Genomic DNA, 16,083 nt, shown 5'->3' with positions numbered 1-16,083 from the left:
AATTAAAAGTGAAATAAATTGTAAAATTTTGTTAGGCTTAATGCTGTATCTTCTTTGCCATAGATAATGGAGGTTTAGAAAAAAAAAGTGTCTGCAAATTTGAAACACATTTTCTGTAGACTAAAAGAGTGTGATGTGTTGATTGTTTTAATAGATCCCGGGATTCCTCTGCACTTCCAGTCAAACGACTTTGGCATTTCCTTGTTAAACAAGAAATCCTTCAAGAGACATTTATTAGATATATTTTCACTAAGAAAAGAAAGCAGAGTGAGGTATTTTTAAAAAAATTTTCTGTTGTAATTTTTGTTTAGTTTTCTTTAACATTTCTAATGAAGTCCATGCTTGATTTATTTTGAAATTTACTCTTTTGGTTGGAACTTATCTTTCATACATCATAGGTGTTAGTTTACCAAACTATAATAAACTTTTTTAAGGTAAAAACTTATAATCGTCATTTCATAGCAATGAAATGACATAGGTCCCTTGATAAATTGTGTATACTCAAGTGAAAGTTGGTGCTGCCTTTGTAATACTTGCCTTTGGGCTTTTACAGGTCATAAACACTGTGATGGGTGGTGTGGGGAATTTAACATATAAATGAGTGCACTCTATTATGATTCTCTGAATATCACTTACTGAAAATATAGCCCTTTAAAAGCATTTTATCTATTTAGCATTCAGAAATGAACAGAATGAACTTCAGAAGCAACAAATTCAGGGTAATTTTGTGAGAGAATAAACTACAGAAATACCAAATTCAAAATGAGGGAGGATTGCTTTTATGAACTGAGGCAGAGATCAGCATTGCATGGTGATTTTTAGCCTAAATATAAACTAGTAATGTAATACCATTCTGGATTTGGGAAGAGTCAGGAATTTGGGAGACTGGGGCATGGTAGAACTAAAAGTGATCTCTTCCTTATATTATAAAAGGAGGGGTACATAGATCTCTTATAGAGCATTTCAGTTTATTTGGCTATTTAATGAGGTAATGGGCAGTTTGGAGCCTGTTCTCAGAGTAGAGTGTCAGATGTGAGTAAAGATTTGGCAAACAAAATTTATGAGGAAAAAAATGAATTATATTTCACTTAGGAAAGTGAAAACTGAGAGGGACAGTCTACACGATCCAGTTTCCCAAAGCAAAATACAGAACTGCTTCTGTTTTCCCCACCCCTAAAGCCCCAGAACCTACTGAGCTCATTCTTTTCCCTATTCAGCCACTTCCCCGGACGGTAATTGTGCTCAGCCCTTGTGAACAGTTTTTATTTTCTCTGTGGATTTAAAAATTACGTACTTAAATGAGGAATTAGGGGATTGAACTATAGAGATTTTTGGGTCTTAAAAGCTTTTTTGATAACAAAAAACCCTAGTGGTATTGACATTATTGATGTAGGATTTGTTAGAGGAATCACAGAACCAAATGAATTTCTTCTTTCATTTAATCCACTGTTTACACTATTTCATATAGTGATGCTGAGTCCAAATGCCATAAAATAAGAAACAGAAATCTAAGAAATAGATTTAAAATAAAAGACACTTGTTTAAGTAGGGCTCTTTTATTCACAGAGAGCCAGTTCATTGAAGGATTACTTTTCTGTATATTTAGTTCTTCAAATCACTAAACATAATGACTTATTGAAAATATATTTTAATTATTCATAAGGTTTGTAGCAGTTTGATTGGGTTGGATGGTCAGAGCCTAAGAGTACTGTGAGAATCCAGGTGTCTGGGTTGTTTGGACTCTCCAGCTTTTGCCTTGCCCTTTAGGTTCTGTTGTCTCCTCTTGGGTTTCCCACGTCTTTAACTAAGCCTCTCTCTCTTTATGCCCCTTACCGCTCCTTCTTTATGCCCCTTCAGCCTCTGTGCTGTTGGGATCAGCAGCCAACTTGTGTCTTTGCTGCTGTTTTTCTATCAGCTTAGGGTCTCCATGAACAGGGGGGCCGGACAGAGATAAATAGGACACTTCTTAAATTGCCACGTAAGCATTGGTTGGCTCTAGGGAAGGGAAGTATGTGGCTGGGAGTTTGGACGAGAGGAAGAATTTTTATTGTGTATCCTTATGTACATTTTGAATTTTAAATTGTTAAATGAAATCTTGTCCAGTGCTGTTGAATAGAACTTCCTGTGATAATGGAGATTTATATCTGTTCTGTACAATATGGTAGTCACCAGCCACATACGATTATTGAGCAGTTGAAATGTGGATAGTGTGACTGAGGGGCTGAGTTTTTAATTTTGTTTAAGGAGCCATGCGTGGCCACTGTATTGAACAGCATAGGTGTGCTGAAAAGTTGTCTTCATTTGGGAAAAAAATTTTAAATATGTTAAGACAAAATATAAACTCGTCACTAAGTTCAGAAATGTGCAACATTATTAAAACTACCCATCTACTAAGAGAGTTTAATCTTCTTAAATCATTTAATAGGATTTTGGTAATCAATAAATTTGGTGAATTCAGTGAACTAATTAGTAAAGGTGGCAGACTAATCCTAAAAGTGCTAACATGTTGGCTAATTAAAAAAAAAAGATAAAGAAAATTCTTCTGAGAAATGCTGAAAATTTAGATGTATTCATACGGAAGTTTTACTCATTGACTATATTAAAGAAGAATATTCCACGAAACAGGTCTTTGTGAAATTGGTAAATGTGGTAGACTCAGGCACTTCATTCCAAGCAGATAGGTCATTGAGCACTTCTTCCCCCCCCCTCCCCGCCTGCGTATGTCACCGTCTTCTCACTGTTGGCCACAGCAGCCCCAGAGCCGTCTGAAGGCTTGGTCAGAGAGTCTGGCCCTTTGGCTTTAAGTGAAACAGCCGCTTCAGGAGGGAATAGAAGCAGTGTGTTGCTCTGATCAAGTCTCCAGAGGTTTCCACAGCAAAGCAGAAGTATTTCTTCTGATTGTAGCTCTTCCTAATGACCCTGCCATCAACCAGGGGCAAGTTATTTGTGTGATTTTTTTTCCTGTGCCTCATATTATCAAACATTTATTTACTTACGAGGAGAAAAATCATATGATTAAGTAAATGGTTGATGTGAATTGTAATCCCTGAATTTCTTTTCACGGATATATTCCTTATGAGTAAGAGTGAAATAATAACCAGCATTTTCAGTCTGTGTTTAGAAATAAGTAGTTTTAATTTGTATTTGAGAGAAACTCCTACAGGCTAGGTATCGGTGTATTACAGAGTGCATCTGCTCGTACAAGTAGGTTTTATTTTTAGAGATTACAGTTTAAGTTAGAACTTTAAGTTACCTAACTGATGTACAAATAACGAATTTTTATTTTGAAATACCTTTTATATATGTAATAGTCACACTAACTTAAATTTTGCCTGGTTTGGTTTGCTTTGTGTTGTATCTGATGACATCACATTTTACTCAGTTTAATTTCTTTCATGATTTTTTGCTTTTAAAAAAATCTTGCAAATTCATTTTTACCATCATTATATGATGGAGCGACCATTTCAGTTTGAAATTTTTTATTCTCTTTATAATTTTGTTTCATGCATGTGTTTTGTGTTTGTGGCGGTGTGGCGTTATTTAGTCTGTAGAAGAACATGTGGAGCAGGTCAAACAAAACTACGTAGCAGAAGATTGCCACATGAAGGTAGTATTGCAAACTCTTGTATTCAGCTCATTCTTTAAAGTTCAAGGAGCTAACACCTCATCTCTAATACTAACCATGATCTGCACAACCGGCTAACTAGTCCGAGTCCTCATTGCTCCCATACACCTCAGTGACGGATGGTAGGAGGTGCTGCACTACGTCTGGCTGGCTCTTCTGCCATTGGTGCTTCCCTTCTCTTGCTTTCTGTTCCTTCTCCACTTTGGTCACTTTTTCCAATCTGTTCTTAAACATGATTGGTTTTCTTTCTTTCTTCTTGGTTCTCTGCCTCTTCTTTCCTTTCTGTCACCTTTGACCCTAAGCCACTGCACCTTCCTCTCATCAATCTCTGTCATTCCTGTTTTTCTTTCCATCTTCTTATACCTGTCTTATCACCCTTATTTTAAAATGTTTCATTTTTTTATGTGGCTCCTTTGTCTTTCTATGTCCTTTGTCCTCTACTCATGCTTCTTACAGTATCTTTGCACTCTTTTGGAAGAGGTAAGAGAGACACATTACTGTCATAAGTACTAGTGAAAACTGTGCTGGGTATCTTTTATCACAATTAATTACTATCCCAGAATCAGACTGGAAATTCTTATAATTGGGGTGATTAAAGGGTATCAGAGAAATGAAGCTAATTCTAAAGCTAATTTTCAGCACCCTGAAATTACCAGTACCCTTGTACTTCCTGCCGCTGCTACATTTTCTTCTTATCCTCCCTTTAATGTTGTGGGGTGTGCAGATCTCCACATGGAGCTCTCAGCAACAACTGACATTGCTGACGAATGTTTTGTAGGTTGAAGCCGATCTGGGCTATCCAGGTGGAAAGGCAAAAATCATTCATAAGGAGTCCGATATGATTATGGCATTTTCCATTAACAAGGTAAAAGCTTTAGTCATTATAAGGAATGTACTTTTAAAAATACTTATTTTTAGAGAGAGGGGAAGGGAGGAAGAGGGAGAGAAACTTGGATGTAAGAAAGATCAGTCCGTTGCCTCTTGGTACGCACCCCAGATGGGGACCGAACCTGCAATCTAGGCATGTGCCCTGACTGGGAATCGAACCAGCAAACTTTTGCTTTGTGGGATGGTGCCCAACCAAGCCACACTGCTCAGGGAAGAATATACTTCTTTTTAGTGAAATTGCTTAAATTATTGACTCCACCTTTGCTTTACAGGCAAACTGTAATGAAATTGTTTTGGCTTCAACACATGATGTACAAGAACTTGATGTTACTTCTCTGCTGGCCTGTCAGTCATACATGTGGATTGGAGAAGAATATGACAGAGAATCCAAAAGGTTTGCTTATCTTATGCAGTCAATTTTAAATGTAGATTTCTTCCAAAGGTTAACTGGTTATGTACATGATTTGAATTATCTTGAAAAGTATATTTGTATCTGTCTCCTTTCATTTGGGTAGGAGACAAACATAATTGGTTTGGCTGCCAATAAAAGGCACCAGTTACATTAATGAGCAAATTATTCATACTCGTTCTGTTAGACCCTGAACTGTTCATAGGATTGGAGTCAGAATAATCCCCAACACCAAGGTCTAATGCTGACAAATGCCACTTTGACATTTAACCCCAAAGAAATGTCAGGGATTACACAATATTCAGTAAATTCAGCTTGCCTGGATAATTAAAGCAAAAAGCGTTGTACACAGATTTATTCATTAGACTGATTGAGAATCACATTTACTGAATAATTTCCAGTGTTTCTTCTTATCCCCTTATAAGCATACCTTTTTTACAGATAAAAATGTAGACAACTTTGCTTTGCAATAAAGCTGTACACACTTATTGTTTGTTAACACTTTCCTATTTGAGGGTTCTTCTCCACATTTGCCCCCCGCCGCTTTTCTCCAGACTCTTGAAAATTGTATATGCTTGGGAATGGGGCGGTGATAACCTGCTCGTTCTGTTGCATTTTCTGTTTTGTCGGTATATAATGTGACTAGATTTCAGTACTGCACGTCAGGGTAGATACAGCCATACAATGTGATATAGTCCATCATAAAAATCACTTTAACATTTTTATGTGATAGTTGGTACCTTACTTTAAGAAATCTTTAAACTCAAATTTCCTTACTATGTATGAATTTGATACATAGGATATCTGTACTTGAGGGTATATAACTTTTTCTATATTTGATTTTAAATCTGTTAAATGCTTGAAAACAAACATTTGTTCAACTTGTGCAGCAATAAAATTACCACTGAACAACATTTGACTAAATTTATATTTTTCCTAAAGGGAAAAAATTAACCAGTAAGAAAATTGGTTATGATTAGGACATAGACCTAAGTTTTTCTCATGGGTGTTTATTCATTTTCAAAGAACAAAAGTGCTGTGTGTACATAAGAAGCTCTGTAATTGGAATTTGGGTTGAGCAAATGGAATGTTCACAATAACACATAAATGTTTTTCACAGTTCAGATGATATTGATTATCGTGGTTCCACTACAACTCTTTATCAGCCCAGCACATCCTCCTACTCAGCAAATCAGGTGCATCCGCCTTCGTCTCTGCCGTGGCTGGGCAGTGGACAGACTAGCACTGGAGCCAGTGTGGTATGTCATTTACTGTTAGGTATGGTTTCCGGGTATGGACTCCCTCAAAATAACTTGAAATCACTGACCTAGGAATAATCCTGAAGGTTAGAAGCGATGACCAGTTAGTGGACCGTAATAATAATAATAGGTAACGTACTGTGAGTTTCTGTGTCAGGTGCAAGCGTTTTCTCACAACCACCCTAGGTGGCAGGTGCTATTATTATCCCCATTATCATTTTATATATGAGCAAACTGAGAGGCACAGGTGGTAAAGTGGAGTCAGAGAGGAAGCCATACCTACTCTCAGTGTGTGAGAAGTGCATCAGTGGTGTTGTTAGTCACTGTAGTTCTACTATGAAGACTCTGGAGACACTCCTGATGTCTTCCAGGAGGAGCATGTGGAGGAGAGTTTCCTCTATCCCTAGAGGAAGCTGCTTGGTATCTTCCCAGGCCACACAGGCCAGCGCTCTGCCAGTAAGCGACTGCGCTTCTGCAAGCTCTTCCCACAGGTGTCATCTGTTAAGAGGCTCAGAAAATCCACAACAGGGTTTATTTCCATAATTAGCCAGTTGTAAAAGAATAAATTGATCGAGTTAGAGTTGGCCTGAATCATATCCCTCTTCACCTCCTATGCACAAAACGAATTCATTTTTTATTAAATTCTTTTAAAGCTTATGAAAAGGAATCTACATAATGTTAAGAGAATGACTTCACACCCAGTTCATCAATACTGTAAGTATTGTATTTTATGGTCCAAGGGTTGTAAAGAGCCTCTATCATTGTGAAGTTAATTTATAAAATGGAAAATATTGGAACTCTTTCTTTAGCTTGTTTATTTCTTATTTTCTACTTTTCCTCTTGTGGTTCAGATCTCACAGGTGCCCAGGATGGCAGTGTAAGGATGTTTGAATGGACCCGACCTCAGCAACTTGTCTGTTTCCGCCAGGCTGGCAATGCAAGGGTTACCAGATTATATTTTAATTCTCAAGGCAACAAGGTTAGTTCTTGGGGGTTACTGCTAAACTCATCTGAAAACAGGTGTGGATATTTGTGAGTAAAAGGTTAGTAAAACTGTTATCTAAGAGCGAATTCAGTGACCCTGTATTGAAGTTGAGCAGGTAGTTTGTTGGCGTCTGTTTACATGTCTCTTCATCTCCCATCAAAAGCATAAATCCACAAAATTTTGTATGCATTAATTGTCCAGTTAAAGATACTAAATACTCTGTGAGGGAAAAGAACTCCACTGAGTGTGTTGGTGGTGCCCATAATCACATTCAGGCACCTGAGAGAAACCTTCTAGTTTCTTAATAAATTGTACTGCAGGTGATTGGGAGAAAACAGTAAAATCGGTGTGGAAAAATATTTAAAAGGGGCAGGATATGTATAGTTGGACTTTCTTGGGAATTATGCAGCAGAAACACAGGGATAGGCAGAATGTTAATTAAGAGGAGACTAAGTGGCTGCTTTCCATAAATGTTTTACCTTTGATACGGATTCCAAGAAGCTGTGTTTAATAGTTACGCCTTCCTTACAGTGTGGTGTTGCAGATGGAGAGGGTTTTCTGAGCATCTGGCAAGTAAACCAAACTGCAGCAAACCCTAAACCTTACATGGTAAGTGTCACTCTGCATTCCCAGAGCGTGCAGAGGCCACTTGTTTATGAAGTGTCTGTTTCAGACAGGGAACCTCACCGGTGGGCCTGGTGGGAAAGGGACAGGTCTGTGCGGCAGCCACAGCCCGGAGCCCGGAGCCCATGATTGTGCTGGCTTTAGACTTCAGTGGCCTAAAGAGCAGACACCTTGTTTTCCACAGCCTGAAGGATGACCATTATATTTGAATATTTTCAAGAGCTTTCTCTGTGATGCTCCTACATGGGATATAGTTTTTACACTTTTCTCTATTTTGAAAACTATTTACATGTTCCATGTATAGTCATCCCTTGATATCTGTGGGGGATTGGTTTCCAGGACCTTTGCAGATACCAAAATCTGTGGATGTTCAAATCCCTTGTGTAAAATGGCATAGAATTTGCATAGAACCTACACACATACTCCTGTATACTTTAAATTACTTACACCACCTAATGCATTCTAAACGCTGTGTAAATAGTTGTCACACTGTACTGTTTGGGGAATAGTGAACAGGAAAAAAGTCTGTACCTGTTCAATATTGATGCAACCATCTCTGGCCTAACTACATATACATGTTAGCAACAATGTAGCTTTAAAAAAAATATTTTTGATATACAGATATCTAGGGCTACTGTATTTCAATTTTCTCCAGAATTTTGTTTACTAGAATATAAAACAAACAATCCAAATAGGCCACTTTATTCATTAACCCAAATCATATTAAAACACTTGGTGACACAGACAAGCAAGTTTTTACTCAGTGAGGTTGAGGCAGGGAAGAGGTGGAAGATGATGGTACCCTGCGTGGAACTTCTGGCTTCATATATTTTGATTTTATAGAGTCTTGAACCTTTGCGGTTTGGACAGATTCCCAAATACTTTAAATTTTTTCTTTTCTAGACAATACACATGTTCTTTTTTTTTTTTTTTAATTGTTGTTCAAGTACAGTTGTCTGCGTTTTCCCCCCACCAGTCCCCCTACCCCAGCATGTGAAATATTTCACCTAAATTGGTACACTATAGACTATATCATAAAGTCTGTATAGAAATGGAGGTGAAAGTGAATCTATCCCTTACCTTCAGGCCAGTCTATACTATGATAATTTCAAACAGAAAAATGCCTGTTTTATTTTAAAATACCATGACATCCTCCTCCTGGGTCCTCACCTCCAAACCTCTGCTCATCCAGCTGATCCAACAAGGGAAGTTCTGCCTGGCTCAGCAAACGGTTTCCCACGATGCAGGACTACCCTTGGGAGCTGTTTGCAACAGCCTTCAGCCTCTGGATTGTTTGCAGGACCACTTTTGATCTTGTTTTTTTAAGTGTTAAAGCTCTCAACTGGGAGGTGAGGGCAGGGAGCGCAGAGCCGTTGAAGGAGGGTGGGTGGTTACAGAGTTAATTGGACTGAAGGCCTTCATATTGCAGTCTAATACTAGGTGGGTATGTAAGAGTTTCCTCTCTGGGTTGTTTATTATGATTTATATTATTATTTAAAGCTTATTAAGTATATTTGAGGTCATTAGCACTAAAATTGTTTGATTGGGCCCTTACTTAATGAAGCCATTTTAATTATGTGAAGTTCACATACTTGGTATCTTATTCCTTTGTTATGTATTCTAAAAAGTATAACCTTTAACTCCGTGTTTTTACCATCCCTTTCCAGTTTAAAAAAATAATTGGATTTTAGCAAAATAATATGCAAATAATAGCTAATCCTCTTATTATCAATTATTTCTTATTCTAGACTTTTAAAAAACTGCTCTTAGCTCATGCATATGGTATATATTAGCAGAACTGTTCTCACTGTACCGAATTGTATTGGATTTTTACATAACGGCAGTTGCACTTTGTTTCCCGTAGAACTGGCAGTGCCACAGTAAAGCCACAAGTGACTTCGCATTTATTACCTCTTCAAGTCTAGTTGCCACATCTGGACAGTCCAATGACAACAGGTACATTGACAGAGAAGCAAAATAAGAAGTAAGCAATTTTTAGGCAGATAGGAATTCTTGGATTTCTATTTAGGAGGCCTTTTCTACCCCAGAAATATAAAAACTTTCTTCGTTACATAATTCTGAGAGTAGTTTTCCTTACCAAAGAGAAAAACGAAAATTACTCCTAATTTAGTCTGTCAGTAAGCATGTGTAATTATGTTAAAGCTATCCAGTCATTTCTTTGTATTGCTATTAATACTATCATGTTCTTGAGAAGTAAAAAAGCATTTGGCAGTCTATAGCCATCATTCTTAACATTTTCTTTGGCCTCTCACTGTTTTCATCGACCGCACATGCCTATGAGTAACCCCTGTCATTTCCCTGCAGTGGTTCCCCCTGTGGGCATAGAAGCATCCTTTCTGCTGGGGAAATTAATTTCCCTGGAGTGGTAATGCAAAAGAGAGGGGGCTGGGAGCTGAGGTGGGGCAGAGACCATATGAGACAGAACTGTGCAGTGTGAAAAGGTTATAGAAGAGATATAGCCCCAGTCCCAGCCTCTGCCCTCATTCTAGTTGAAGAACACTGCTTTATAAATGTGAGTGAACAAAAAAGATAAGATTCAATAAGATATTTGACTTGAAGACAGTTTGCCCCAGTGAGGACTTAGAACAATTGTTTATGATGTATTTTTGTTACTGTTCTTTGTTTCTTTATAAGAAATGTATGTCTCTGGGACACTTTGATATCACCTGGAAACAGCCTCATTCATGGTGAGTTATGGTCTTTGATTTGTAATACACTCTGAAGGAATGCTTTCCTGGTTTTGTTTTAACCAGTGAATCCAGTCAGTGTTCTATTACATGGGTTGACAATGGAGAAGTATTTAGAGTGAATAAAAAGGTAAAAGTTAACTAGAATATCCGGCCATCCTGCTGGGGTGAATACGCACGGCCATGAAGCCCAGCTAGCCCGGGTCGTCTCAGCTGTACTCTCTTCAGAGGTAGCTGTGGCGAGCAGCGTTACTGGCAAGGCTGTGTAAGGGTAGGTTGCAGAGTGCTCACTGCGCTCAGGGGGAATGAGATCGTATTTTAAAGAAGCCTATCCATACATAATATGGAAGTTAGCTGTACAGTAAGAGCTAGGAATGGGAACAATACCATATAAATATTGCTCATTTTTTAAAAGACAGCATTTTCCAAATTAGTGTCCTGATGACCTGTCTTCCACCCAATGCTGCTGAAAGAATGCTCCATGCTCCACCTAATAAGTCTGGGTTAAAGCTGGCTGGATGTTCTTTAAAAACAAAGATTTCTCAGTCTTTTACTGTGCGATGTGGATTTTGAAAGATGTAGTTATTCCCCCCCCCCCTTTTTTTCTTAAGTGCTGGAAAGCATTTATTTCAAAAATGTATTTGGTGCTTAGATGATAAACAGGAAATGAGCCAGTAATATTTTACTTTATCATTTTACTTTTGATCATTTTTTAAGCTCTGAAAAACAAAATGATATAGTTTCATACATGTGCACTTTTGAAACATGGGGTAGTGTTGTAAAACAACACTAAAAGAAAGCTGGGGTGCTATTCTTCATTTCAGTAAGTGCTCAAGTTAGTACTACTGAGCACCTCCTGTGTGCAAGGCATTTCCGAGCCAGCAGTCCCTGCTGCTAACATAAGATCTCTGAGGCCTTCCCATGCAGGTGCCAATAGGGAATTTGTGTGTAGCCCTGTGCCAATGGCCTGGGTATGTACTGGCTCCTCGCTGGGGCCAAGAACACTCCTTGCCTGGAGCTTGGCTCTGCCCCTCTGAAAAGTCATTTGCTCTGATGCAGAAACCCTGCCTGCTAGTAATTGGCTCAACACTTACCATAGGGATTTAGGTTTTGAGAGGAAGGCCAACATCCCCTTGTCCTTAAACCTGAGGTATTTCTCTAGGAAAAAAACTGAGTGTTTCTGATCTATGGTCAGTCGTCACTGCACTCAATGGGATTTATTGGCTCCCAAGGCCTCAGGATTGAGCCAATTTGGGGAAGGTGGCAATGTTAGCCCACTGCAGGCTGGAGAACAAGCTGCTTCTCTACTGGATCTCAAGGTGCCCACAGAAGGTGAATTTACATAATTGAATGACTTGTTTTGATTCATTAGTAGAATGATTCCTTTATATTTTCCCCATTTTATTAACTTTTGCTGTTTTGCTACTTAGCGGGTTATAGCTTTAATTATATTAACATCCACAGAATCGTGGGATTGTTAACTCCTTAACTTGTAGCTGGTCACTTCCACACTGGAGTACTTGAGTACAGCCCCTGAGCCACACCAGCCAGGGCTCTGAGAAGAACTTTTGAAGAGGCTGTGTGGAGGGGCAGGAACTAGGAGAGGGTAAATACTTGTCATTGGTGAGGCGGCTGAGTGTGTCATTGAGAAGCGTGGTCACCTCTGCACTTTTGCTTCTATGTACTTCTTCTGAGGCAACATAACTTAGTTTGGGCTTAAGGTTTAAACTTCGGGTATGTGTGTTTTCATATTGAACTTATGCATATGTTTTCCTGCCATTGCTTGGTATCTTTTTTAATATTTGAGCATATGATCACAGAAATTAGAATGAAAAATGTGCCTGTCTTATTTAAATGTGCATTGAAATATTACCCGAATTGCCAAGACAGAACCGTACTGGGAAAGGCTCTTGTTTTACTTCAGGTTTCACATGCCATGATCACGGTGCCACGGTGCTTCAGTACGCGCCAAAACACCAGCTCCTGATATCGGGAGGTCGGAAGGGGTGTGTCTGCATTTTTGACATCAGGCAGAGACAGCTAATTCACACATTCCAGGCGCACGACTCAGCCATTAAGGCTCTGGCTCTGGATCCCTGTGAGGAGTTTTTTACTACAGGCTCAGCAGAAGGTAACATAAAGGTGAGTCAGTAGGTGAGGTTGTAATTGTACGTTGTCTTTATCTGCTGTCAAGACTGATGGGGAAGAAAAACCCAAAAACTCCCCACTGTGTTCTTTGAAGTGAGGGCATAAAGTGAAGTTTTCTGGAGATACTGAATGTCTCTTGCCATCCTTCCTTCCTTCTGTATGGTTCTTTTAAACTGTAGTAGTTTAGAAAACCAGATAATTAACTTCATTAGACTTCCAGGTTGTTAAAAAGCCTTGAAGAGCTCTATTTTTGTGTGAAGTGTAATGAGTTTAATTAATGCATGGATTTTTTGATGAGCATTGGTTCGGCTCCTCAGCACCTCCTTCCCTCTCCCACCTCTGCCCCCAGTACCTTACTCTGTTTTATGTAGTTTCGGTGAGGTTTTTGGATAAGTGAGATGGTACTGTTCTTCTTTTATATTGCAAGGGCCTAGCTTAGCTTTGGGGACATACTTAACTGAATTAACTTAAATATGTAATTGAATTATAATTTCATATTAACCACATCACTGCATTTATAAGAGGACGTGAAGAGAAATTTGAAAGAAGAGGCAGTGAAGTGTGAGGATAGTCAATTAATCATCTGCACGGTATTATTTGCAATTAGATAAGCTGTCAGGAGATCAGTAGATGGGAAAGTTGGGCCAAAGGAACAGAAGAGAAAACCATGTTTTTGCTTTTGACTTCTCTTTGTGACTTACATTTTTTGTTTTCACTCTGTTTTTCTTTTAAACCAGGTTTGGAGATTGACAGGGCATGGTCTCATTCATTCATTTAAAAGTGAACATGCTAAACAGTCCATATTCAGAAACCTTGGGGCTGGAGTCATGCAGATTGACATCATCCAGGGCAATCGGATCTTCTCCTGCGGGGCAGATGGCACTTTGAAGACGAGGGTTTTGCCCAGTGCTTTTAACATCTCTAATAGAATTCTTGACATTCTATAAACTTAAGATTTGGGGCTTTATTTTTATAAACATTTCAATTAAAAAACACACTGCAGTAATTATCAGGCATTTCTGCTTTCCAAGCAGTTAAAACATTGAAAACGATACAGAGAATCTCTGTGTAGAATTTGCATCCGATTCAAGCTGAGTGTTATGCTGAGTATTGCCTACACAGGTTGGTAGAATGACTGTGCATGTTCCTTTTATCATGCTGACATACTTAAAAAAAAAATCAAACCTAGTGTTCTATGAAGGGTAGCTATTCTTTACAGCATTTACTAAACCTGATTCAGAAAACATTATTAGTAAGTTATAATAATGAGAAGGACCTCTGTACCAAATTAAGGAAGAAAATGTTGGCTGGTTCAGGTTTTTCTTCCTATTCTTACAACCGATTGAAGCATGCCCCCAGTCTCCTTTGGTGAAGGAAGCATAGTCATAAGGAGTTAGAAGCTCTTGATCACCAGAAACACTGACTAAGCTATGAAGCAGTGTGCAGTGACTAGTTCCCTGCCTAGAGAGGTCACTTCCATTCTTTCCTGCTGAATATTTTTCCTGTAGTGTTTAAACTGAGCTAGTACTGTAACTTGCAGTTGAGTGCAAATTTAAATGCAATGTTTTCCTCACGATTTGCACATTCACATTTTTTGAACTGCTAGTTTTTTCTATTAAACATTTGCTTTCTTGTTAGGAATGTAATAATGTGAACATGACATATTTGTAGTTAACCAAAACATGCCAGTTTAGTACTTTTTATTTTCTTATTCCAGTGTAGTGCCTTTTCTTTTCATGTATTCATGGTTAAACACTCAACACTTTAAGTCTATGTTGAAACTATCTATACCAATAGAGCATTTCATATCATAATTAAAATGAATGTTAGGCTTTTTGTGGCCAGTTAATAGTTGATGAGATTGGTGATACTATTTATTACCACAGCCTATTGTATAAACTATGCAGAATTAAATATTATTTGCTTGTAAAATATTAGCCAATGTTGTCATATTTTGCTGTACCTCCTTGGTTATGACCAAAAATATGTTGAGATATCGAAACCAATGTCTATGTATTTAAATGTTTACCAGCAAATTGTCTCATCGTGTTAATGAGAATGCTTCATTCCTGTGTGATAAACAGTAAAATATAATGGCATAAAAGCACCTCTCTGAAGGCAATGTGATGTTCAGGCTGTGAAATACATATGTGAAAGAAAAATAAATGTTATTTGTTAGAGTTTTACCTTATTTTGGTCTGACATTTTTTGATAATATTTTAAACTGTTGAGATCATTTTATGCTTGATAAAATGTTTAATTTCTAGAAAAAATTTCAGCGGTTAGAATGCAGTTTATTCATTCATGAATATTTACTAAGTCATAAACCATTCCAGGAATTGGAATACGGTGGTGCATTTACACAGTGGAATACTACTCAGCTGTAAAAATGAAGGAGATCTTACCTTTTGCGACAGCATGGATTAACCTGGAGAATATTATGCTAAATGAAATGTAATGAACAAAAACTAACAAAATAGAAACATACAGAGAATAGACCGACAGCTGTCAGAGAGGAAGGAGGTTAGGGGACTAGGTGAAGGGATTAAGAAAAAAAAATTCATAGTCACAGACAACAGTAGGATGATTATCAGAGGGTAGGGGGTTGGGGAGAAGTAGAAGAGGGTAAAGGGGGCATTAACGTTGATGGGAGGAGACTTGATTTGGGCTGGTGACCATGCAATACAATATACTGGTGATGTATTACAGAATTGTACACCTGAAACATATATAACTTTAGCCAGTGTAACCCTAATAAATTCAATTAAAAAAAAAAACCCACATCAGGATCCAAAAATGAAACAACATCAAAAAGAAACTCATTCAGTTGTAAGGACAACACGGACTGAAAGTGAAGATACGGAAGAAGATATTCCATGCAAATTAAAACCAACAGAAACCTGGGGTACTTATATCAGACAAAACAGACTCTAAAACAAATCTTGTAATAAGAGAGAAAGAAGGGCATTACATAAAGGGGTCAGTCCAACAAGGGTATGTATGACATTTATAAATATGTATGTGCCAAATATAAGAGCACCTAAATGTATAAAGCAAATGTTAACAGATCTAAAGGGAAAAGTAAAAAAGCAATGTAATAATATGGAGCAGGGATCAAAAGTGGTGGAGGAGTAAGTGCAAGCTACACTAACCTCCTCCTGAGGCCAATCTGGAATTACTACTAAATTGTAGAGAAATCATCCAGAATAGCCAACTGAACACTAGCTGGAGAGAAGCATTATAACCCAGGACATACAAAAGAAACAACTTCACCACAATGAGACTGGTAGGCAGTGAAGAGGAGGAGTGAAAAGCCTGGCTGGGTTGGCTGGGCTCCCACGGGCAGTAGCTGAAGTACTAGAGGAATATTTCAGTAGCTGGGGGTCCACCTGAGAAGAGTGGGGTCTAAACCCCAAGCTGGGCTCCCCAGCCTAAAG

At 38.2% G+C, this 16,083-nt stretch overlaps 1 protein-coding gene across 5 annotated transcripts in view; it reads left to right on the top strand.

The window, feature by feature from the left end:
* The window catches only part of DMXL2 (Dmx like 2), a 134,730-nt gene extending 119,888 nt beyond the window's left edge, over positions 1-14,842 (top strand). For 3 of the 5 annotated variants that reach the window (XM_024567807.3, XM_045201425.2, XM_053928089.2), the window contains 12 exons: positions 155-272; positions 3,545-3,607; positions 4,404-4,490; positions 4,786-4,907; positions 6,043-6,181; positions 6,835-6,895; positions 7,033-7,160; positions 7,698-7,775; positions 9,655-9,746; positions 10,446-10,498; positions 12,423-12,640; positions 13,384-14,842. In XM_024567807.3, coding sequence (XP_024423575.2) covers positions 155-272; positions 3,545-3,607; positions 4,404-4,490; positions 4,786-4,907; positions 6,043-6,181; positions 6,835-6,895; positions 7,033-7,160; positions 7,698-7,775; positions 9,655-9,746; positions 10,446-10,498; positions 12,423-12,640; positions 13,384-13,593 — 1,369 coding nt within the window. In that variant the 3' untranslated portion in view covers positions 13,594-14,842. The remainder of the gene's footprint in view (positions 1-154; positions 273-3,544; positions 3,608-4,403; positions 4,491-4,785; positions 4,908-6,042; positions 6,182-6,834; positions 6,896-7,032; positions 7,161-7,697; positions 7,776-9,654; positions 9,747-10,445; positions 10,499-12,422; positions 12,641-13,383) is intronic. The other 2 variants (XM_045201428.2, XM_045201427.2) reach the window with 1 other exon arrangement.
* Positions 14,843-16,083: the final 1,241 nt, after the last annotated feature.

Source organism: Desmodus rotundus, chromosome 7 (assembly GCF_022682495.2).
Source record: "Desmodus rotundus isolate HL8 chromosome 7, HLdesRot8A.1, whole genome shotgun sequence".
NCBI classification, from domain to species: Eukaryota; Metazoa; Chordata; class Mammalia; order Chiroptera; family Phyllostomidae; genus Desmodus; species Desmodus rotundus.
The sequence above is the reverse complement of the archived record's forward strand: the minus strand, read 5'-3'. Positions and strand labels throughout refer to the sequence as shown.